Source organism: Mesoplodon densirostris, chromosome 2, assembly GCF_025265405.1.
Source record: "Mesoplodon densirostris isolate mMesDen1 chromosome 2, mMesDen1 primary haplotype, whole genome shotgun sequence".
Classification (NCBI taxonomy): domain Eukaryota; kingdom Metazoa; phylum Chordata; class Mammalia; order Artiodactyla; family Ziphiidae; genus Mesoplodon; species Mesoplodon densirostris.
Genome location: NC_082662.1, coordinates 26683568 through 26708451, shown reverse-complemented (window position 1 = coordinate 26708451; position 24884 = coordinate 26683568). Strand labels below are relative to the sequence as shown.

The 24884-nt window shown below is 48.3% G+C and overlaps 1 protein-coding gene across 4 annotated transcripts; it reads left to right on the top strand.

Annotated features, from left to right (window-relative positions):
- The first annotated feature begins 1444 nt into the window (after positions 1-1444).
- BSDC1 (BSD domain containing 1) lies at positions 1445-24881 on the top strand. Of its 4 annotated transcripts, XM_060089394.1 has the most exons (11): positions 1445-1486; positions 1753-1813; positions 6826-6942; positions 9277-9444; positions 11024-11078; positions 13013-13128; positions 13550-13618; positions 13786-13864; positions 14803-15279; positions 21082-21185; positions 22907-24881. In XM_060089394.1, the coding sequence occupies exons 1-11, from the start codon at positions 1476-1478 to the stop codon at positions 22937-22939; spliced, it is 1290 nt and encodes a 429-aa protein (XP_059945377.1). In that variant the 5' UTR covers positions 1445-1475; the 3' UTR covers positions 22940-24881. The 4 variants fall into 4 exon arrangements, with proteins under 4 accessions (XP_059945377.1, XP_059945375.1, XP_059945374.1 ...); XM_060089392.1 differs by lacking the exon at positions 22907-24881 and having other exon boundaries at positions 21082-21528; XM_060089393.1 differs by lacking the exons at positions 1445-1486; positions 1753-1813 and adding an exon at positions 5688-5880.
- The last annotated feature ends 3 nt before the right edge of the window (positions 24882-24884 follow it).

Genomic DNA, 24884 nt, shown 5'->3' with positions numbered 1-24884 from the left:
TGCCAATACAGGGGACATGGGTTCGAGCCCTGGTCCGGGAAGATCCCACATGCCATGGAGCAACTAAGCCTGTGCGCCACAACTACTGAGCCTGTGCTCTAGAGCCCGCGAGCCACAACTACTGAAGCCCACGCACCTAGAGCCCGTGCTCCGCAACAAGAGAAGCCACCGCAGTGAGTAGGCTGAGCACCACAATGAAGAGTAGCTCCTGCTCACCGCAACTAGAGAAAGCCCGTGCACAGCAACAAAGACCCAACGCAGCCAAAAATAAATAAATAAATAAATTAAAAAAAAAAAAAAAAGAAAAGAAATAATCCTGAAAGAGGGAAAACGAAATGGCGGGGGGGGAGAATTACTAAAGCTACACCCATAGACAAGGGATGATAGATAACTAATAAGGACCTACTGTAGAGCACAAGAAACGTTTCTCAATACCCTGTAATGACCTATATGGGAAAAGAGTCTAAAAAAGACTGGATATGTATGTATGTATAACTGAGTCACTTTGCTGTACAGCAGAAACTAACATAACATTGTAAATCAACTGTACTCCAATAAAAATTTAAAAAAGAGAGACAGACAATGGGATCTAGGCCAAAGTATGAGGGCGCGGAGTCCTCCTCCGGAAAATCTCTGCCTCTCTCTCTCCCTCGGTCTCTCTCTCTCTCTCTCCCTCCGTCTCTCTCTCTCTCTCTCCCCCTCCGTCTCTCTCTCTCTCTCTCTCTCTCTCTCTCACACACACACACACACACACACACACACACACACTCAATCCCCCTCCTCCAGACTGTCTCGGGATTCCTCCAGACCACATCCAGCTCACGTTGTTTTGAGTTGGGTCGCCAAGAGCTGAGGTAACTAAATGTGTCTCCCCCATTTCCTGAGAGCCCCCCCAAGAGGCTGCATCGAAGTCACCTCTGAATTTTCCTCCACACACCTCCAAACCCCGGCCCAGAGCTCCGCAGACTGCGCTTGCTGAATTAGCCCGAAGAGACCCCAGGCAGCTGCTACGTGGCGGGTTTCATAAAGGGAGGCGGTCCTAGCCCTGCGCTCAGGGACGCAGACATTCGAGCTCCAAGCCGTCTCGTTCCCTTCCTCCCCTCTACTCCCAGCAATCCGAGCCCCGAGTCGCAGGGCTGATCTTGACCCAAAGCGGCCACCATATCGGATGTCAGGGGATACCGAGAGAGGTTCGAAGTTGGTGGGGGTGGGGCTAACACTTGGGGTGGGGCCTGAAGACAGTACTGGGTGAGGAGTGGACCGAGAGTTCAGGAGCCGAGTTTTAAGTCCGAACTCTGGACCGAGACTGGACCTAGCTTAAGGAGGCGGAGCCTAATGAGGGAGCGGGGTGGAGATGGGGCTGAGGGCGGTGTCGGCGCGAGGATTGGGCCGCGCGCTCGGGGGCGGTGCTTGAGGGGGCGGTGCCGTGTCGGAAGTCAAAGGTCAGTAAATAGTGGTGATGTCATGCGGGCAAGATGGCGGAAGGGTGAGCCAGTCATCCAGTTCTTGGGCGTTGGGCCCTGAATTCTCCCAGGGTTCGGGTGCTGGGCCAGGGTCCCCAGCGGGGAACAGGAGGCTAACGCGGGCCTGGACGGAGCTGAAAGGGCGGGGTGGAGTCTCAGCATGAGGGGGTGGGGAAGCGGCCTGCGAAGTCTCGGCCCGCGGGCCACATCTGAGGAGGGAACTGAGACCCGATCCTTGCGCGGGCGAGAGTCTCGCTCTGGGGCCGCCAGATGTGTCTGTCTTCCACAGGGAGGACGTGGGATGGTGGCGGAGCTGGCTGCAGCAGAGCTACCAGGCAGTCAAGGAGAAGGTAAGCCGGGCCGGCGCCCTTCCTCCGGCAGGGCCCCGCGCCGCCTCACTGCAGCCTGGTCCGAGCCGTCCCGCCGGACCCGTGTGGGCGCCGGGTCTCAGGGATGAGGCCGACTTGGGCCCTACGGGAAGACAGACCCCAACTCAGACCAGTGTGACTCTAGCTACAGTGAAATAAATACGGTCTTAAAGGCTGCAGCGACCCTGTGGTAGGAATCCGTGGGAAGGAGCGGTTTATGTCCGCTTGGGAAATTCACAACTTCGTAGAAGAGAGAACGTTTGATCTCGGCCTTGAAGAAAAAGGATTCTAACGATAGAAACTTTCTCCTCTAGTCATTCAAATATTAGAGTATATGCCACAGCCAGCACTGTCTGACTCTGTGGTCCTGAGGATACCGACGTTAGCCAAGCAGGTGCAATCCTGGACCTCCCAAAACTCACAGTCTAGTGGGGAAACAGCAATCCCTGTGGGACAAGTGAGGCTTGGCTCTGCCGGTGGGCAATGCCATTGTGTGTTGCTGTTTCAGTCCATGCTAGTTTGTCAAAACCAACCCAACTGAATTCTGGAAAAAGTTAATTACTGTTTAGCTCAAGCAACTGGGGTGAGTCCTGCTTCAGGGCAGACTCCAAGAGGCTTCTGGCTTCAGTTAAATCAATCCTCTATTTTGGGAGCATTTATAGTGTAGCATCACTACAGCCCAGCAAAATCTGAGAATGACCTGAGCTGTTTATGTTGTTGATGAAGACTCGGAGAATTTCAAACTGAGGTTTAATAGAAGAGACCCCAAAGGAGTTTGCTTTTTGTTGAGCAGTCTACTGGAAGGAGAGTCTGATGTTCATTTAGCAGATGTTGTGTGAGGGCCTCCTGTGTGTTACCCTTAACGTTGGTCTTACCGTAACTCACGAAAAATGGGTAGTTGAATAGCCTTCCATCTTTGTTCTCTTATTTGAAGCAAGAGGAATGGGTGTTGTTTCTGCCTTTGACAGTTCCCCATTTGGAAAGAGAAAGCTTAAATTTCCTACTCTTATATGAACCTAGGCAAGATATTTAACCTCTCAAAGCCTCAGTTCCTCATCTGTAAAGTGGGAATACTAATAATACCTAACTGCTAGGATTGTTGTGAGGATTAAATGATAATATATGTAAAGCACTAAGAACAATATCTAGCATACAGTAAGTACTAAATAAGTGCTTTTTTTATTATTAAGTACTGAGAGCCACGAGGAAACCTCTTAAATACCTGCAGTCCGTTTTTCCTTCCATTTTGTTCTTGGTCTTTCAGTGCTTTCCTGGCCTTGCTTCCTTCCCTCCCTATGCTGGCTCCGTCTGGACCACTCAGTTCCCAGCACCCCCAATTCTCTTGCACCCCGTAGCATATGTTGCCCCAGAAAGTACAGCCCTTGGTGCTGTGATCTGCCTTCCTCTGCCCATTCATTCCTCTGGGGGCGTGTGCGTGTTTCCTTGCCCACGGACACTAGTAGGGAAAGTCACGATGCTCTTTGGCCCACCGCAGATTCCCCAAACTCTCTGGGCTGGGGCCCCTCACCGTCCACCCCTGCCCCAGCAACTTTTTTCAGTCTCATATTTGCTTCTCCCCTTGCCTTCAGAAACTTTCCCCAAACCTAACTCTTCCTCAAGTCCCCTGTCCAACCACTTCCTCTTTTACTTCCAGGAGACAAGGTCACCTCCTACTTTTTAAAATTTGAAGTCAACAACATGATCTCTCTTTAACTCCCTCCCCACCCCTGAAGCCACTACACATAGACTTATCTATATAAACACTCAGCTTCACCTACCACTTGCCAAATCCAGTGGTGTTTTTCAGGTCTTATCTTTCTGGACCTTTCTGCTGCATTAGACACTAGTGATCACTCTCTCTTTCCTGAAACCCTACTCCCTTGGCTTTTGTGGCATGATTCTCTCTCAGTTCTCCACATACTTCTCCAGACTTTCCTTTCCTGTTTCACGAATTCCTCTTCCTCTGCCTGCCCCCTAAAGGTGGTGTTTGAGGAACCGTATCCTCACACATTGCTTTGTTCACTCAATGAACTCTTTCATTTTAGGGAGACTCCTAATCCTTTTCTGTGAGATTTAGTATTTGAGAAGAGCTCCAGCTGGCCGGGTGTCCCAGATATCCCACAGTCACTGCAGATACTACATACCAAAATTATTGTCACCATCCTCTCTATAAACCCGTTCCCCCTTCATCATTTTCTTCCTCAGCTGGCAGCACTGCAGCCACCCAGTCACCTAGTTTAGTTGCCAGTAGCTCTTCCCGACTCTTTCTTGTCCTGAGTCAAAACATCTATTTAATCACCAAATCCACCTTTTTTGCCTAGTATTTCTTGAACCAGTCCCATCTTCTCATCCTGACCAGCACTGTCCTTGTTGATTTTCTTCTATTTCCTTTCCTGGGCTATTGCAACAGCCTCCTGACTGGTCTTCCTTCATTTCTGATCTTGTCACTCTTGGATGTATAGTCCATGCCAGTCTCTGGAGTGACCTGTCAAAAATGCAAGTCTCATCATGTCCCACCTGCTTCAGACTTTGGTGGTTCCCCGTCACCAACAGGGCTGACCTGGCCCTCCAAGGTTGCCCTCTCAAGCTTTATCCCTCACCACTTCTGCGTTACCCTTTATTTTCATTAGGACTGAGGTGCTTGTAGGCCTCAGTAAACCCCAGGCCCCACCACGCCCAGGCTTTCTTAGTGACTCCTGCTCATTCTTTAAGGCTCAGTCCAGGCCTGTCAACAAGTCTTTCCACCCTCCCCACAATACACCAGTCACTGCTCTGCCCTTGCACATCAGCACTGTTACGTGAGCATTTTCCCCAGTAGACGGTGACCTGGAGGGCTGGCACCATGTCTGTTCATATTGGCCCCCTCAGAGCTCACAGTCTAGTGAGGGAGACAACCATTCACCAAATAATCATGTAAATGGTTATATAATTAAAATTGCCCTGGTACATACCAGTCTAACAAGCACACATTTTTTGAGTGCCTACTTTTTTTTTTTTTTTTTTTTTTTCTTTTTTGCGGTATGCGGGCCTCTCACTGTTGTGGCCTCTCCCGTTGCGGAGCACAGGCTCCGGATGCGCAGGCCCAGCGGCCATGGCTCACGGGCCCAGCCGCTCCGCGGCATATGGGATCCTCCCAGACCGGGGCACGAACCCGTATCCCCTGCATCGGCAGGCGGACTCTTAACCACTGCGCCACCAGGGAGGCCCTGAGTGCCTACTTTATGCCAGGCTCTATGTCAGACACTGGGAGAGCATCAGTGAACAAAAAACAAACGCTCTATGTTCACAGAGCTCACAGTTTATCCAGGAGGATAGACACAAACAGGTAATCATAAATCTAAAGGACAGTAAATGTTAAAGAAGAGAACGTGCACGTGCCCATGAGCAGGGGAGCCAACCTACATCTGAAGGAAGTGACATGTAAACATAGCCAGGTGAGAGGGTTTGTTCATTGTGTTTGTTCGCTTGTTTTGAATAGTTAGAACTATGTGTCAAGGAGAGGGAATGATGTGTTCAGATACCCTGAGTTAGGGAAGATGGTAGAACATTTGGGAAACTTGAGGAAGGCCAGTTGGAGCTCAGTGAGGGGCATCGTGGGAGGGGATGAGAGTCCGCCAGAGATGAGATTATCTGGGCCTTGTAAGTGAAGGTAAAGATTTTATACTTGCCGTAGGATACCATGTAATCACTGAAGAATGTAAAGCAGGGGCATCGTGGTCTGCTCTGACTTACAAAGCTCCCACTGGTGTCACGAGGAGAAGGTAATAGAGGTATCTGAGGCAACCTGGGCAAGGAGTCTGCATGAAAGAGCACATTGGCCTGGACTAAGGTGGTGGCGGTGTGGATGGAGAGAGGATTAATAAATGACTCTTCCATTCCAGTTAAGGAGTCCCGAATCTGAAATGGAGCCATTCCCACTCGCAGAGAAGCCTCTGGCTGATAGATGAGACTGTCCCATTCAGAGGCTTCCCAGGATGATGAAAACTAGGCAGGCTCTTCTGCAAAGAAAAAATCACCAGAGCATTCAAAAACATGCTTTTAAAGTGCAGGTGATTATCCCTGTGTAAAATGAAAGGGCTTGAAGAGGTGAGCACAGTGATAGTCCAGGAACGTGTCTTAGAGTGGGTGAGGACGAAGCAAGACAAGGTAAGACTTAGACAAGAGCTGAGGGCTTGCTGTCTCACACTGGGTTTACGTGCAGAGTGAGAGTCAGACTGGTCCGACAAGCAAGTATCAATTCTGCCCAGAGGAGCTCTGTGGATGAACAGAACCTTGGGGAAGGGTGGAACCAAGGCGGCCTAGGAGAGAATCCGATCCAGTATTTCTTTTCACACCCCCTTTGTTGAATGTAAAAAATCACACACCTTTTTCACTGGTGTTGTCCAAAATTGCTCATAAAAGCTTTCTAAACTATTGCTGTTACCAGTACAACATATTTATAAAACCTTTCACACTAATAATTTCACCTACTGTCTCATGTTTCAACTGAATTTCCCTGTGACAAAAAAAGTAAAAATAGAAAACACTTTCCTTTGATTAAAAAAAAACACACGCACACCTTCTCTTTGTGTTTGAAATTGGAAACAAAGGTCATGACTTACAGCATAGCTAAGTGATGCATCAAAGTCTGTTTTGTTTTCAGACTGCATGTGCCCCCTTCCCCATTCTGCTCATGAGAACTACTGATCTCTTCCACCTCCCTCATTTCCCAGGAGAAAACCGAGGGCTAGATGAGAGTTCCTCCCGGCCACATAGCTTATAAGTGTCTGGACTGAGCTCAGTCCCCATTCTCAGAGCAGCAGGAAGTTCCTCTGTGCTCTCTGCTGTTGGGTAATCCCAGGTCATGGAATTGGGACAAGTAAGCGTTGTTTCTGAGCCCAGGCTTCCCATGTCACTGAGTTTTCCATGTTTCTGTCTGATACTAAAGCACAGGGAATAGGAACAGAGGGTGGTGGCACCAGCTGGCTCTGTCATCCCTCTCTGTCTTCCCTTAGTCCTCCGAAGCCTTGGAGTTCATGAAGCGGGACCTGACAGAGTTCACCCAGGTGGTGCAGCACGACACAGCCTGCACCATTGCAGCCACTGCCAGCGTGGTCAAGGAGAAGCTGGCTGTGAGTACCACCTACACCCTCCAAGTGACTTTCCCCCATAGCCTGACCTGCCTGGGACCCTGGTGGGAGCTCCCAACCTTTCTACCATTAAGTGATTATTTTTTCCCATAAGCTCCCATTTTGAAAATTATGTCTGTCAAGCAAACAAGCTACATATGTTAAGTAAGAATAAGCTTTCCCACTTCTGTATTGTTTTAGCAGATCAGCAAAGTCATTCATTGTAGACAATTTAGAAAATATGGATAAATAAAAGAAAAAGAAAGACCTAGAGATACCCATAAGTCCCTCTCCCAGAGATTAACTACTGTTAATATTTGAGGAGTATATCCCTTATGTATACTTTCTTTTCCAAAACTGAGATCAAATGAACACCATGTTTCATAACCTAGTTTTTGACTTAATCATTGCAGACCTCGTTCTACAGCATGCATAAATGGCATGGTATTCTGTTACGTGGATTTCACCAGTTCCTAGTTTCCTGTTTGTTTTTTCCAGTATTGTAAACAGAGTTACAGTGAACATGCTGATTGCTTAATCTTTCCCCTTAATATTTTTTTCCTAATAAGGTATTGGAAAGGATATAGGGTGAATATAGTTGTTTTAGACCTTTTAATATCTACTGTAAAACTGCCCTCCAGAAAGGTTTTGCCACCTTATATTCTTACTGGCCCTGGTTTTATCAATCAGAGATGTATAGTGGAATTCTCTTGTGAGATAGGAGTTAGATTCTAAAGTCAGCATGGAATTGAAAATTGTATATGGTCAAAGATATCCCTGTAAACCTCAAATTTCCAATGAAGTATAGTATACTGGTTTTGTATTACAGTTTCTCCTTTAGTATTGGAACAGATTTCAGTTTCTTTGATCATCAGTTGAATCAGTTGCCTTGTAATTAGAGGCCATGTTATAAAAAACATGTTATGGAGTTTTTATAGCCAAGCTTCTTTCGTTGAATCTTGTAAAATACTGTCTGCCTGCTAACCACAGCTACTGATGAGCGTGAATGACAAGTAGTAATCGAGCTGAACTGCTGCAAGTCCAGCCAGTAGCAGAGATGCCACTTGTTTCTTTCATTTATTTACTCCTTTTCTCATTCAACAAATATGATTATATACCTGTGCCAACATGTGCCAGGCACTATTGATAGTCTCTAGGTTTAAAATACCTGGGCAGACTAATCAGGAGTAAATGTGACACTTTTCTACAAGGTTTGCAGAGCCTGGTCCTGTCTCTCAGCCTCCCATCCCTTCTTACTTATGTATGTATGTATGTCTGTATGTATGTATGGCTGCATTGGGTCTTCATTGCTGCATGTGGGTTTCTCTAGTTGCAGCAAGTGAGGGCTGCTCTTCATTGCTGTGCATGGGCTTCTCATTGCAATGGCTTCTCTTGTTGCAGAGCACGGGCTCTAGGCATGTGGGCTTCAGTAGTTGTGACATGCAGGCTCAGTAGTTGTGGCTCACGGGCTTAGTTGCTCTGCAGCATGTGGGATCTTCCCGGACCAGGGCTCAAACCACTGTCCCCTGCATTGGCAGGCAGATTCTTAACCACTGCGCCACCAGGGAAGTCCCATCCCGTCCCTTCTTGCTCAAGGGCATTCTGACCAGTGTGGCTCAAGATTGGTGCCCCACTTGCCTCTTCTAGGAGGTCCATACATTGGCCTTCAGCTGGTCCCAGGTTTGCCTCTAGACAAGGCTGTCTATTCCCATCCTACCCATATGTCCTCAACCTTTCATACAAAATACTTCCTGAGCAATGATGATGATGAGATTGTAATATTACAGTACTGCTAGTTATTAAATGTTTGCCATGTGCTGGGCATTGTACACACCTTATCTCTTTTAATCTCCACAGTAACCCCCTGAAGGAAGTATATTTATCTGCATTTTACAGATAAGGAAACAGACTCTGAGAAGGTTTAGGTCTCATAACTAACAAGTAGCAGAGCTGGGATTCAGATCCAAGACTGACCCCAAAGCTAGTACCGTTTCCATCACTCTACCCATAAGTCCTCTTCCCCACTGAATGTCTATGACATGGATCCTCCCCTGTCAATTTGTGATCAGCCTGGTCGACCTTGAAATTTTGTTGAAACAGCCAGTCAAGGAGCTCTGCTCTGACCTACACAGGCCTACTGTGGCCCTGTTCCACACCCCCATCTGGGGGATGGGGACTCTGGCTGCCCCAGAGATGAGGGTGAAAGGTCGTGAGCATTTCCGTGGTCCCCACACACAGTACAGTTTGACCCCTGATGCTTCATACCTCCATACTCTGTACCCCAGTTTGCAGCCTGCTCCTGGGCCACTTGCTTCCTCTGTTGGCTTCTCTCTGCAGACTGAAGGCTCCTCGGGAGCAACGGAAAAAATGAAGAAAGGGCTGTCTGACTTCCTAGGGGTGATCTCCGACACCTTTGCACCCTCACCAGACAAAACCATCGACTGCGATGTCATCACCCTGATGGGCACACCCTCTGGCACGGCTGAGCCCTATGATGGCACCAAGGTATTCACTAGTGGCACTGGGCTCTAGCTTCCAACCTGAGCTCACAAAGCAGTACATGTTCATAAAAAATAAATACATGTATATAATTAAATTGGAGAATACCAGTAAGCAAGAAGATAATTGTTTCTAAACCCGTAATCCCGTCACTCAAAGAGAACCACTGATTCTTCGTTGGTGTATAACCTTCCATTTTTTTTTGCTTGCAAACACTGGTAAAGATAGTTTGGGGTTTTTCTTTTTAACAGGAAAAGCACTTTATACATACAATTTTGTAACCCACTTAAAAAAAATTTGCAATTCACTATTAGCATCTTTCCTAATCACCATCATTTTTTTTTTTTTTTTTGCGTTACGCGGGCCTCTCACTGTTGTGGCCTCTCCCCTTGCGGAGCGCAGGCTCCGGACGCACAGGCTCAGCGGCCATGGCTCACGGGCCCAGCCGCTCCGCGGCATGTGGGATCCTCCCGGACCGGGGCACGAACCCGTGTCCCCTGCATCTGCAGGCGGACTCTCAACCACTGCGCCACCAGGGAAGCCCTCACCATCATTTTTAATGTCTTTAAATTCTTGCAAGTGTGTATAGCATAATTTATTCAGTCATTTCCTTAGTGCTGCACATTTGGATTCCTTTCAGCTTTCATCCATAATGAGGAATGCTCTGGACAGCATCTTTGCGGGCATGATCTCCACATTTGTGTTATTTAAGACTAATTTCCAATAGGAATAAATGTACAGGGGGAGGATATCTTCAAAGCAATTAAATCAACAAGAATGGTAGTATGTTCCTATTGCATTTTATCTTCTCACCATTACTTCTCATATTTTGTGGAGCGTTTTCTCCCAGATTCACAGTGTGGTGTCACAGCAGTTTGGTTTTCTTCATAGCATTTTACCACATTGAATTTCAATTCCAAACATGATCTTTCAAGCATGTTTTTCAGCACTAGTATTAGCACCACCACTTAGTACACATTTAAGTGGATTGTGAAAATTTTTTAATGATAGGATTTTAAATTATAACAGTGAATCACCAAAATCGCTTGCTGAAGTTGTGATACAGCCAGCTCATGCTTCCTGCAAAAATGAGGAAGGAAGGAGGGGCTTTCCGTTTACCAGCTAAAGTTTGCCACTCCTGTGGCCCTAATGGGAACACAGATTGCAGTTCATTTGGCAGACTGGCTATGAAGTTAAGAAATTCTTGATGAATTGTTTTAATTTGGAAGAGTTAAATGTTTCAAAGTTTGCCAATAAATTTTGGACTTTATTAAAATATTTGCACTAACATTTTTCATATCACATAATTCAAAACCATTTTATACATATAATTTTATAGCCTCCTTACCCTTTATTTTCTTAGTTTCCAGGGGTGGAATACTGGGTGAAAGGCCATTTTTCTAGGAGCCCCAGTTTTGGACTCCTAGCCCAGTGCTCCACTCCATAGCCCACAGTGTTAATTGCCAGGTGCCCTGTGGGTATGGTAGCCGACAGGGGAGAAGCTGGGTTGTGGTTGATTGGCAGAGAGGGGTTGCTTTCTATCCCCATCACCCCAGAATTTCTGTTCTTTTCTCTGTTTTTTTAGGCTCGTCTTTATAGCCTGCAGTCAGACCCAGCAACCTACTGCAATGAACCAGATGGTGAGGGGGTAGCGGTGAGGGGGCAGGCTTGCTGGGCAGGGAGACCAAGCGGGTCTGGATTGTGCACCCTGTTTGTCTCTGGTAGCAGTGGCCAGGCACCCCCTGTGTAGAGGGACCAGAGTGGGGCTAGTTTGACCCTTACATCTGGTGGGATGGGTTGATGGTCCCCCTTCCTCCCTGAACCCAGACTGTCTTCATCCCCTTCTACAGAGGCTTTGCTCCTCTCGTCCCTCATCCTCAGCTTAGGCTCCTTCCCAGCCCTGCTGCCCTGCCTGCCTTCCCTTTGGCCTGTTTGCTAAGCTCCTGCTGCGCAGCAAGCCCCAGGCTGGGAACCAGACACCAGAAATGAGTCGAACCCTCAATCAACCCTGTCCAGACCTCCAGGAACCTGCAGTTAGGAGACAGAAACAGGGAATAAAGCAAAGATACTAGAGATAGAGTGACTTGACTGCTTCCACAGAAAGAGGGGAGCAGTGGGATCCCAGAAGATGGCATGTAACCCAGCCTGGGAAACCTAGGATGTGACACCTGAATTGAGGTTTTAACGATGAATTAGAAGTAAACTAATTTTACTTTTAGAAGTGGGGGAAGGGTGTTCAAGCAGGACAACAGGAATTTGAAGTTCTCGAAAAACCTAGGCATTTGGGAAGGCCAGACAAAGGGCGCATGTGAGGAAATGAGGGCAGTGAGAGCTGCCAGGGGCACCAGACTGGAAAAGCTTTGGGTACCAGACTAAACAGTTGGAATTTTGTCCCAAAAGGCTCAAGATAGTGGTTCTTAACCTTTTTTTAAGTCACAAAGGCCTTTAAAAATCTGTTGAAAATAACAAGCCCTCTCTCAACAGAATTCTATATGCATATGGGAATTTTTTAACCCTTTGAAGCCCATCTTTGGACCATAGCCTAAAATGCCCTCCTATAGAGAACTGTTGAAGCGTTTTGAGACCTGATGTGATCAGATTTTGCATTTTATAAAAGAGCCTTCAGGCAGTGTTTTGTAGGATGAAATAGAGAGGGAGAGACGGAAGATGGGAAGACCAGTTAGGAGGCTTGATAGGAATCCTCATGTCAGAGGTAAAGCCGGAACGAGGGAAGGGGCGGGTGGAATGAAGAGGAAGGTATGCATGTATGAGAGATGCTGAGGAAGTGGAATCCAGAGTGACTCCATAAGGGAGGAGTCTGGGAGGGCCTCCAGCTCTCCAGTGGGGAAGTGGGTAGGACAGGTGGGGGAGGAAAGAAGATGAGCACACGTTGTATTTGCAGCATATGTGCAGGTGGATGTGTCCAGGCACCTGGACCTCTGGATCTGGAGCCCAGAAGGGCAGCCTGAGCTGCAAAGACACACTGAGGAGTTGTCAGTGGGAGGAAGAGGTTGAAACTCGTGGTTTAGTGGAGGTTATCTTGGGAGAAAATGGAAAACAAGAAGAGGTAAGGAAAGGAAAAAGAGGAGCCCACTGAAGACTCAGATGGAACAATGAGAGAAGTGGGAGGAAATACACAGATGAGAAGCCAGGAGAGAAGAGGGCTTCAAGAGGAAGGTAGTGGCTCCCAGGGCAGAAACTGTAGCATGGTCACATGAGGGAGGACAGAGAATCTGCCACTGGATTTGGCAACATAGGGTCACTGGTGGTAACCTGAGATAGCTGTTTCAGAGAGGAGAGGATTCAGTAGCCAAGCGCAGTGGGATAAAAAGCAAGCAGGCATGGGAGAGAGTGGAGACTACAGCCCCTCCCGGTGATCACTTAGGGGCCATGCCCTGATATCAGGCCTACCCACCCCTTCACCCTGCCTGACCCCCCACCTTGGGCCATATGGCTTTGGAAAAACCTTAAGCTTTCCTCATTGTCCATGTCCAGGCTTAGGTGTGATTTCTCTAGGCCCAGTGTTCTTTCTCCAGACCCACGGAACTGACCATCAGTGTCTGTCCCTCTACAGGGCCCCCGGAGTTGTTTGACACCTGGCTTTCCCAGTTCTGCTTGGAGGAGAAGAAGGGGGAGATCTCAGAGCTCCTTGTAGGCAGCCCCTCCATCCGGGCCCTCTACACCAAGATGGTGAGGGCCTAGCCGGCAGGACCTCAACCAACTCCCGGCCTGAGGTGTGGGGAGGTGGGAGGGACATGTCCAGAGGCACTGTGGAGTCCTCTGGCCTAGAGAGCAGCAGGAGGCCCTGTGGAGCCAAGCCAGCCAGCTCCTGAGCCAAGAATCCACGTGGGGGAAACTAATTTGCCAGGCTTCTGGCAATCACAGTGAGAAATGGAAGGGCCAGCAAAGCCTGGTGGGAGTTCTTTTCTCCCTCCTTGGCCAAGCTGGGCCAGGAAGGTGGGTCTTGGGGGTGGAAGTGCTCTTAGAATCACTACTCAGCCACTTATCCCATCTGATATCCAGAGTGGCTGGGAGCTGGCTGATGAGGCTGGGAACATAGACCCCACACAACCACTCCCAAAGTCTCATCTCCACTGTCCCCTCCCTCCAGGTGCCCGCAGCTGTTTCCCATTCAGAATTCTGGCAGCGGTATTTCTATAAAGTCCATCAACTAGAGCAGGTATGCTGGCTTAACCAGGGAAGGTCCTCCACTCAGCCATGGGGGAAGGGGGCTGGATTTTGTTGAGGGAAGAAGGGCAGAGGGTGCCAAGAGTTCTGGGGTCAGGACCAGAGTCTGGGAAAGAGGGTTCCCTGACTGCTCCTGGCCATCTACTCCCCCACATTCAGGAGCAGGCCCGGAGGGATGCCCTGAAGCAGCGTGCAGAACAGAGCATCTCTGAAGAGCCTGGCTGGGAGGAGGAAGAAGGTAAGAGGTATTGAGAGGTGATGAGAAAGTACCAAGTCCTGCCTGTGGGGGACTGTCTGGGCCATTCTCTCTGAAGCCTGGAGGGACATGGCACCCCAGGGAAGAGGAGGGAATGAATATGGTGTTTGCACATGCCAAGGATACACTGAGCTAACAAGAGGTTGTTTACCAAGGCTGGTGGATCCCAGGTTTAGGTACAGAAGTCGCATGTGTCAGTTGAAGCAGATTTCCCTGCCAGCCCGTGGACCAGTACTTCAGAGTAGGGGATGCTTACTGAAATTCCAGATTCCCTTCTTCCACTTCTAAATAAGACTCTATGGACATGTGGCCAAACTTGTATTTTTAACAAGCTCCACTGGTAATGTTAATGGCCAGCCAGACTTGGGAACTGCTGGCTTAGGGACGGAGCTGAGCTCCCTCTACCTGGTAGCTCAGCTTAGGACAGTGTGTGGGAGCCACCTGCATGGTATGTTAACACAGTTACTAAGTGCTTATATGCCCAACCTGTACTAAAAGCTTTACGTGTATGGTCCTTACCACAACTTCATTATCCCTCTTTTGCAAATGAGGCAGGTAGGTTAAAGAAGAGTTAAGTGGCTCGCCCAAGATCATGCACATGGGATATAGCAGAGCCCAACCTGAACCTCAAACTGACTTTAAAGTCTTGGCTTTCTAAGCTGTAATATTATCTTGGGCTGCACTGCTAGAAGCTGAGTGCCCACCAGGCATGTGCTATGCCTCAAGGGTGGGAGAGACTTTGACCAACAGGGATTATCTGCAGAAGAATTGTGATGGAGAGGGAGGTGAGGAAACTGGCACCCACTAGTTTTGGTTAGAGCAAACTTTGGTGGGAACCTGAGGTCTGTTTTCAGAGAGCTCCAAGGTTGTCTTGGGGCTAACCAGGGTACATCACTCTCCCTACCTTTCTCTCTTGACAGAGGAGCTTGTGGGCATTTCACCCACATCTCCAAAAGAGGCCAAGGTTCCTGTGGCCAAAACTTCCGCGTCCCTTGAAGGAGGACCTGGCCCCCGGAGCCCCTGTGAAGAGAATCTGGTGACCCCGGTTGAGGCTCCAACAGAGGTGACTCCATCGGAGAGCAGTGAGAGCATCTCCCTCGTGACCCAGATTGCCAAACCTACCCCTGCATCTGAGGCACCAGTGCTGTCCAAGGACCTGTCCCAAAAGCTTCTGGAGGCATCTTTGGAGGAACAGGACCTGGCTGTGGATGTGGGCGAGACTGGACCCCCACCCCTAGCTCAGTCCAAGCCCCACACCCCTGCTGGCCGCCCCAGCGGTCCAGAGCCCCGGCCTCCAGCCAGAGTAGAGACTCTCAGGGAGGAGGTACTCACAGACTTACGGGTGTTTGAGCTGAATTCAGACAGCGGGAAGTCTACACCCTCCAATGGAAAAAAAGGTAAGCCAAGGCCAAAGCCCAGGGAGCGTGTGCGGGCAGGGCAGGTGAGAGTTGCCACCTCACAAGGCAGACTTGTCTCCTTGTCCCATGTGAGGATCTTAGGAGCAGATGGCCTTCATTTGTGCTACTGATGATGATGATGATGATGATGACAGCTACTGTATGATGATGACAGCTACTATAGTATTTATTATACTCTATTCCATCAATTCCAAGATGCATTTATTCTCTGAAATTAGGATGCATCTTACAGTTGTTGGGTTTTTAGATTCCACAAAATAAGGTTTATGTCAAATCATGTGTTAAGGATGTAATATTGCATTTAATTTCTCAGTTACCAGGGGAGCTTGTTAATTTCCAGTTTACAATTCACAACTCCATATAACTGTCCTCATTTTACAGATGAAGAAAGTGAGCCTCAGAGATGTTAAGTAACTTGCTCAAATTCACACGGCCAGGAAGTAGCAAGCCCAGATTCAGACCCAGCTCTGTCTGACCTGAAACCCATGCCCTTAACTACCACACTGTGTCAGTTTCTATCCTTTTGAACAGTTCAACTTTGGGGTGGGAACTCCTGTGACATTGATTGCTGTCAAGGGTCTTCTTCCATGGATGACCTCAGGAAAGTCAGTTAGCTTCCCTAGGCCTGTGTTAATTGTTATTATAAAATATATAAACAAAACTTACATGTACAGCTTAAAGAAGAATAAAATGAATACTCATGAACTTGCAGTGACCCAGCTTAATTAATAGAGCTTTAGTTGCTTATCTGCATAATGAAATTTTAGACTGTAGACACTTTGACTTTATGTCAAGGGGGGACCTCTCTCTAACTCCTGCAATTAAAGAACAGGGATGGCTCTGGTGTCAGCTTGTTTTGCCACATCCAAAATACCTCTCCAGAGATAGCCAATTGTCAGCAAGGCCTCCCCTCAGCTCCTCACACGCAGGCATCCTGTCTGCCAACACTCAGCACCAGTTGGCCACAAAGTTTGCCCAGCAGGTGAGCACTGGCCTACTGGCAGTGAGGGACTGGCTTACTGCAGTGGATGGGAAACAGGCTGATTTCCAGTTTCCAACACAGTGTTTTCCTTCTGACTCTGATTCAGTGAGGTCATCCATTGAGCTCCTACCTACTCCTTATAAAGACACTGAGGAGGGAGGGGTAAAGGCTGCAGTCTATGATGAGGCACGAAGCAGTATGAGACAGGCTTGGTACAGGAGGAGTTCAGAGAAAGAAGGAACCTCTGTGCATCAGCAGGTGTTTCACCAAGGAGACAGACATTGTATAGGAGAGTTGGAGAGTTTGCGGCAGGTGCGCGGGGAGCGGTAGTCCAGGCTGAGGGGGCCTGCAAAGTCCCCCACATGTCAGATCATGTGTTAAGGACATGGGGACATGGGGCACATTGAAGGGGGTGACCAAAGCCCACGATTCTGTATTGTTCCCAGGAGAGGGAGGAACAAGAACTTAAAATCGTAAGCCAAATTCAGAAAGTTGGACTTGGTGCCACAAAGCAGCAGGGCATGCTGCTTATATGCCCAACCTGTACTAAAAGCTTTACATGTAGAGGCTAAGGGCTCAGGCTCTGGAGTTCAGACAGTTCTGGGTTCAAATCCCAACTTTGCTCATAAGCCATGTGACTTCAGAAAAGCTACTGATCTTCTCTAAGCCTCTGTTTTCTCCTCTGTAAGTTGGGGGTAATTATTTCCTGATAGGTCCTCAGTTAGGGAAGAAATTTGGGTAGAGCCCTGCTTTGGGGAGATGATGCAGATAATAAGATGTACCATTCTCTGAGCGCTTTCCATATGTCTGTATAGCTCTGTGCTAAGCACTTGATATGCATATCACTCAATCCTCACAAAAATCCTGAGATCTGTGAGATTTTCCCTTTTTTTTTTTTTTTTACTGGTAGGAAACTGAGATCAATCACCCATCCAGTAGGTATTTAGAAAAGTGTGACATTCATTGCCTTTAGGAGAGTGAAGAGTAGGTGATGGACCCAATAGGTGGTGTGGGGTTGCTGGGTGGATTGTACGAAGGGTCCATTTGAGATAACGGTCATGAATTTTAAGAGACACCAGTCAGCACAGTTGTACTTTTGTCCAGCCACATTCAGTTGCTCAGGTGCAGGCACAGAGCAGATGGGGAGTTGGACTTAATCAGGGTTCAGGTTTACCCAGGTGAACTCAAAAAGACCAGAGTCCAAGTGTATGCAAGAAGTGATCAGAATGATGGTTCATGGAATCTGAGCTGGGTAAGGGAGGGAATAACAGTGAAACAGTTGGAAGGTTAAAGAATTGTTTCCATTGGGAATTGGGCTGTTGGAGAGCGTGATGAGAAAAAATGAATGGTGGGTAGAGACTGGAAGAAATGAGATTATGGGGAAGATGCAGCATAAGCACTTAACAGTGCGCTATACTGCCTCTAATGCACTGGGGGATTCGCAAAAGGAGGGCCTGGGGATTCAGTGCAGGAGACCCGCCAGAAGTAGTTGTAGTCACTTACTGGGGGGAAGCTGGGGTCTTAGACTAAGGTGGGACAGTGGGGACAGAGTAAAGGGAGGAAGAATCTTAAAAGAGGCTTGGAGGCAGAGTGACTCCTTCTCCCTCTTTGTCCAGATGACATGAGGGAGGCTTGGTCTCTGGATACAGCAGTCTCTGGAGGTGGCCCAGCCACAGGGACCTCTAAGGTCCCAGGGTGATGCCTGTCATTGCAGAGCTGCTTCCCACCTGTATATTGTGCCGAGATCCATTTGAGCAAGGAGACTAGACTTACCCTGCTCAGGCTACCTCAGCAGGGAGCAGAGAGGGGAGATTAGGGCAGGCCCTGTGGCCTGCGGACTGGAAGGAGCTCTGGGCTTAAAGCCCCACTTCACTACTGACTGACCTGGGAGTGGCTTTTGCTTCCATGTCTTCTCTGGAGAAGCAAAGAGCCAATTAAACAGAATAAAATGAGCTGTGAGTGACAGCACCATGAGGTTAATAATCACATGAAAACTCCCCTTTCTTACAAACAAAACAGTAAAACTGCATCATGAAATCTTAAATTGTTGTTGCATAGATCAGTTCTCTGCCACGTGCACAGTGTAAAGGAGAGCTTAGTACTCTCATTGTGTGACAGGACAGGAGGGTGGGAGGAGGCAGGTGGCAGAGAAAGCCCAGATTCACATCTCTGCCGCTCAAAGCCTTTGTTTCCTCACCTGTAAATTGGGACTGTTAATACCTATCCCAGAGGGTGGGTGTAAAGTGCTCCAAAAATGTTAGCTGATGCTTTCTTTTTTACCCCGAAGGGCCTGCCCTAGCATTTAAGCCTGAAGAGGAGAGTTTCAAATCCCTAGAGGGCAACCTGGGGTTAGGAAAAGCTGTCATGACCACAGCCACAGCTCTGGAGGGAGAAATCAGCCAGGAGTCCAGCTTCTAACCCACAGGAAGCCTGCACTGACAGGGAGCCAGACGCAAGCTACCAAGAGTGTCCTAAAAGCACAGGGAGCCTTAGATGTGGAGTCAGAAGAACTGGGTCTTGGTTGCAGATCTGCCCCTGACTGGGTGTGGGACCATGTGCAAAATTACTTAACTCTGGGGCCAGGCCTTTAACAGCTCCATTTGTGAAGTATCCACTGTGTATATATGTTACAGGCACTTTACATGATACTGCTAATTTTAACACTGTTGTATCTCAACTGCAGGCCAAGGTCTATACAGAATCATCTAGGTACCTGTTTATAATACAGAATTCTGGGTCACCACCTACACCTGCTGAATCTGAATGAGGGGTCTGGGAAGGCAGGAATCTGCATTCTAATAAGCTCCTCCAGTGGTTCTTTGCAAAGAGGGTGGTTTTATCCTTATTTTATAAATAAACTGAAGCCCAGAATAACTTGCCCAAGACTACACAATAGATAAAAGAGTTAGGGTTCCACCCAGGTTTGCTTGGCTCCAGAGACCCCGCTGTTACCACACCACTTATGGCTAGCTGGGTGACTAGAGAACAGTGCAAGAACTCGAATAAGGAACGCGGAGGCCAGGCTTGGGGAGGTCTCAGAGCCTGGGTGCATGGTGAGGAACAAGCTGGACAGGAAGAAACAAGGTATTTACAGGTGGTGCCATTGGGGGATCAGAGCTTACTCTTTTTAAAGGTGCTTTTTAAAAAAATGATTACAAAGTAATATGTGTTCATTTAAAAAAATATATTACCCCATGACCTCATCACCTAGTGATAACTATTGTTAGTATTCTTGTGGGTATTTTGCTCATTCTCTCTGTATGTATGCATGCATCTGTGAGCATATTTTTTTTTTAATGGAATCATACTGCATATACTCTTTTTTACAGGAACTGTTTTTGTAGTTTTCTTCTTACTAATAACTTTCACATGTACTTTTTTTTATATTGCCTGTAAGAAAGCATACCCAAATATGAATGTTTGGAGCAGTAGTTGTCAAACCTTAGTAGGCATCAGAATTACCTAGAACAGGGAGGAGTAAATGTTTTCTGCACAGAGCCAGGTCACAAATATTTTAGGCTTTTGGGGACATACAGTTTCTGTCCCAACTCTGTCGTTTCAGCATGAAAGCAGTCATAGACAATATGTCAACAAGTGGCCATGGCTGTATTCCAAAATTTTATTTCCAAAAGCAGACAGTAGGCTGGATTTGGTCCACAGGCCATAGTTTGCCAACCCCTGATTTAGAGAAAGAGTCCACGAATATTTACTGAGTACAAACTATTTGTTCTAGTCACTTGGTATACATAAGAAAACAGAAGATCCCCATCCTTGGGAGCTCACATTCCAGCTCCTCTACTATTAGACAATAAGCATAGTGAATCTGATTATGTAATACACTAGAAAGTGGTAAATGCAATAGAAAAAAGAATAACCAGAGCAGAGTGAGGGGTCAGGGTGCAACTGAAAATAGGACAGTCTGGGTAGGCCACACATAGATGGTGAGATTTGAGTAAAGGTGTGAAGGAAGCGAGCGAGTTGGCCTGTGGGTATCTGAGGAAGAGTTCCAGGTACAGGGAACAGTCCTTGCAAAGGCCCTAGGTGGGAATGTGCCTGGTTTTTTTCAGGAGTAGCAGGATTAGTGTAGGTAGAATGGAGTGATTGAGGAGGAAGAGGTTCATTGTTTATTTCTTCTGGAAGATTTCCATGGCCCCTAGGGAGCTTCTGGACCACAGTACTTCTCCACTATTCAGTAACTTGCTTTTTCTCACTTAATAGTTTAAGACTATTTTGCCATGTATATAAATGTTCTATAGCCTAGCCTTTAAAAGCCACATAATGTTCCATCGTATGACTATACCGTTTATTTTTGTAATTCCCTATCAGTGAGCTTTCAGGTAGTTTTTAAAGTTTTCATCACTGTAACAGCACTACAGTGAACATCCTTTTGGTTAAATTTTTTTACTGAATCCAGGATTTTTACTTAAAATAGATTCCTAGGGCTTCCCTGGTGGCGCAGTGGTTGAGAGTCCGCTTGCCAATGCAGAGGACACGGGTTTGTGCCCCGGTCCAGGAAAATCCCAAATGCCGCGGAGCGGCTGGGCCCGTGAGCTATGGCCACTGAGCCTGTGCGTCCGGAGCCTGTGCTCCAAAACGGGAGAGGCCACAGCAATGAGAGGCCCGTGTACCGCCAAAAAAAAAAAAAAGATTCCTAAAAGTGGGATCACTGAGCCAGAGAAAGCAGAATGTAAAGACCTTTGGTGTGCATTTGTCAGGCCTTTCTAAAGAGTTCCATCACCCCAGCTACAACCTCTTCACATACCCCTTCCTGTCTCTTACACTGTGGATCATGGTTCCAGGCTCAAGCACAGACATCAGTGAGGACTGGGAGAAGGACTTTGACTTGGACATGACTGAAGAAGAAGTGCAGATGGCACTTTCCAAAGTGGATGCTTCCGGTGAGGTGAGTGGGCCTGGTTGGCCACAGGGAGGCAAGCGCAATGATTCCAGGTCTGAGGACTCTCCCTGCCAAGCCCGACTGTCCCCTCAAGGTGGATCCCGCTCCTGTCTGAGGTGGCAGGCTGCGGGAAGGAAGCTAGGGCCTCCCACTCAAGCCCTGAACAGTAGTCATTAGCAAGGTCCGCTTCCCCTCAATTCCAGGGGAATGGATGGGGGAGTTCTTGACCTTAGCTCCTATCAGAATCACCTGAGGAACTACTAAAAAATACAGATGCCAGGGCTTCCCTGGTGGCGCAGTGGTTGAGAGCCCGCCTGCCGATGCAGGGGACACGGGTTCATGCCCCAGTCCGGGAAGATCCCACATGCCGCGGAGTGGCTGGGCCCGTGAGCCATGGCTGCTGAGCCTGCGCGTCCGGAGCCTGTTCTCCGAAACGGGAGAGGCGACAGCGGTGAGAGGCCCACGTACCACAAAAAAAAAAAAAAAAAAAAAAAAAAATACAGATGCCAAACCCTGCCCCAGACCTTTTGACTCATGGTCACCAGGTGTGGGACCTGAGCAGATTTCTGGCCTTGGAGACAAAAGACAATGTGCTCACTTAACCTGAGCCTCTGTTTCCCCATCTAAAACATGGCACTGATCATTATAATTTCATGTGCTGTGGTAGATGATGCATGTGCACACCTTAGGCATAGTGCCTGGGGACATGGGCACACTAATAGACGTTCCTGAAACCACCACAAAACAGTTACAAGCTCAGAGGCCCATTATTCTTATCCTTCACTTCCTCTCAGAATCAAGGATGGTCGTTTTGAATGAGGGGCTGGGCAAAAATCTCTCATAGCTAATAAGGGACAGGACTGAGGCTCCAGCCCACACATCTGATTCAAGTCAGTGTTATATCCACTGTCACACAAGAACCCCATGATTCCTTCCAACGTGTAGCTCAGGAACCTGCTATAAAGAGGTGAACAGAGTAGAGAGAATGGGAAGGGCCTTGTTTTTCATGCTGAGAGACTGAAGCCTGGAGGGAGGTAGTGACCTACACAAGAGTATTTTATACCTGTGACCTCACTATACCCGGGTAGAGAAGGGCCATGGCACCTCTTATGCCACGTGGCCTTCATGGCTTTGGTGTCTTTGCAGCCCTCTTTAAAACCCGACATACAATATACCTGAACAGAATCATTCTATAACCCATCATATCAGGGGATCTGCTGACAGCAGGCCAAGAGAGCGTTGCCTGGGGAGACTTCAGCTGGGGATTAGGGTGCTGGAGCCCCTAGTGAAGGCCCTGCGAGCACCTGTAGTCCAGTGCCATGCTTGCTTCTGATCACAGCACCACTGTAAAGTTCCCTGCCTCTCAGGGCCATGTTCTCACCTGCTCCGCAGGAGACAAGTTCTCCTTCAGGGATTGACTGACGGGCTTCTTGTGGTCAGGGCGTGCCCTTGTGGTGCCCGGTGTTGGTTGGTAGAAGCACTTCCTTGGAGTCTGGAACCATCAGAGCAGCAGGCCCACCGCTTGGGCAGAGGGCAGCTCCGCTCCCCAGACAGTCCTTGAAGCGAGTGGTTCGCTCTGAGGGGAGGCCGGGTATGGCCTGGGGGAGTTGGGGCTGGGGCTGCGGGGAGGGCTGTCCCGAATTGGAGGCAGCCGGGGAGCTTGGGTCTCAGCTTGACTCAGAGGAGTAATACGTGTTTGTGCTCTCCATTATCCCCTCCCTTTGCAGCTGGAAGATGTAGAGTGGGAGGACTGGGAATGAGGGGAGCCAGAGCAAGCCGCTCCCCTACCCACAGCACTTCCCACCTCCCTCGCTCGTCTCCGCCCGGCCCTGGAAGACACTGACTAAGAATGTCCCCCAAATGGCCTCTGTCAGCCAGAGCTCTAGGCAGATTCTGGGTTGTTCCTTGTTGGCCCTTTGGGCCTCTGCTCACATCTGGGAAGGGGCTTGCTAAATCCAAACCAGGAACTCTGACTTGTGCCAACCATAGGATGACCCGAGTGGGAGGAAACCTACCCCCCTCACCAGAAGAGCCTACACTTCTCTGCTGAACACCCACTGTTCCTGGGGACTCTTGCTGGGAAGTCCCAATGGATAGCCCTAGCCCATCTGCCTGTGTAGGCAGAGGCCAAGCTACCAGTCTCTTGGAGGACGCCGAGACAACACACTCTGTCACCCATACGCAGGCAAAGAAGGCCATGCCACCTGCCCTTGGCTAGACAGGGATGGTGAACACATTTTGGTTCCTATCCCAGCGGGTAAGAGGCATTCATTTCTGGGAAATTTGCCTCTCTTAGGAATCTCCCCCTCCCAGGCATCTTCCATTCCTGGAAAGGTTCCTTGTGGTTCAGAATCTAGAGACCAAACTCCGTCGTTTTACCCAGTCCAGGCTGGTATGTCCCCAACGCCTTTCCCAAGGCTTCTTCATGTCAGATGCACCCGAGTCCTTAGCCCAGCTGTGCCACCTGCAAGAGTCTGCTCTTGCTCTTCTTCCCCTCCCCAAGAAGGGAGGGGGCCACTTCAGGCCCTTCTGTGTGTTGCCTGGCGGGATACCTTGTCCAACCAGCTACCCACCTCGACTCCCCTGTAGCTTAGGACACAAGCCAGCTACCAGCGGTACAGAGCAGTGATCAAAGCTGAGTCCTTACAACTCTGGTAAGCCCAACTTCTCCGCCTCATCCCTTCCGCTTCTTGAAGCGGTGTGCTGGGGGTGAGCTTTTTGAGACTGTCATCAGGTTTCTGCAAAAGCTCTTCTTCCTGAAGGCAGATCCAATCCTTGTGGCTCTCACCCTCCACTCTGGTAAAAGCTGCAACTCTCTTGGGGGGATGAGGGGCTGCAGGAATCCCTGGAGACCCTGGTGCTTCACGATGCTGCTCTGGTGATTCTTGTACATAATCTGGTGTGTTCACCAATGATTTAAGTGATTGTGGTCAGGGACGCCAAGAGAGTGGTGGTCACTTCCACTTCAAACCTTCACTGAGGGGGTGGGATGGAGAGAATGCTGAATCTTTTTTTGATGGAATGGGGTTTTTCTCTTTGTAATTATTTCTTTAGTTTAATTAACCTTTTGGTTGTTTGTGCAATATTATATATTTTAAATTATAATGTATCTCCCCAGAGTATTTTGTAGCCGGGAAAAGAAAAAAGGAAAAAAAAAAAAAAAGACTCTAACAGCTGTTAGTTTTGTAATTAAAAAAGAAAGAAAAAAGAACTTTGTCCTGAACCTTTTCCAGACTTGCCGTTAACAGCTATTAAAGAGATTCAACAGAAGCTGGAAGGTGTCTGGGGCTCTGTTCTTGGACCCTACGGCAGCTGCTCCAGAGCCAGGGCAGGAAACACACTATGTGCAGTGTGGCTTCCTGCTTGGAGCCTGGGGGTTAGGATGGGAGGTAGCCTGGGTTCTGAGGAAGTCCCTTGTCCTCATCCCAGGCTCACTTTGGCCTTTGGGATGAGAAAGGGACAGGGCCCCCAACAGGCCTCTCACCAAGACAAGGAGTCAAGAGGCCGTTACTGCATTCCCAACGCTTCTGCTTTTATTTGGAAAGGAAGTTGCAACAACAGTGGTTCCAGGTGCTCTTGGTCATTTTTCTCCTCTCCTCCCCCTGTATGTGTATGATTCTGGGGTCTATTTTTAATTAACTTCAGTTAAACACCTGTATGAAAATCACTTGTCAGCTGTAATAAAAGGGAAGTCTGAATGAGGCC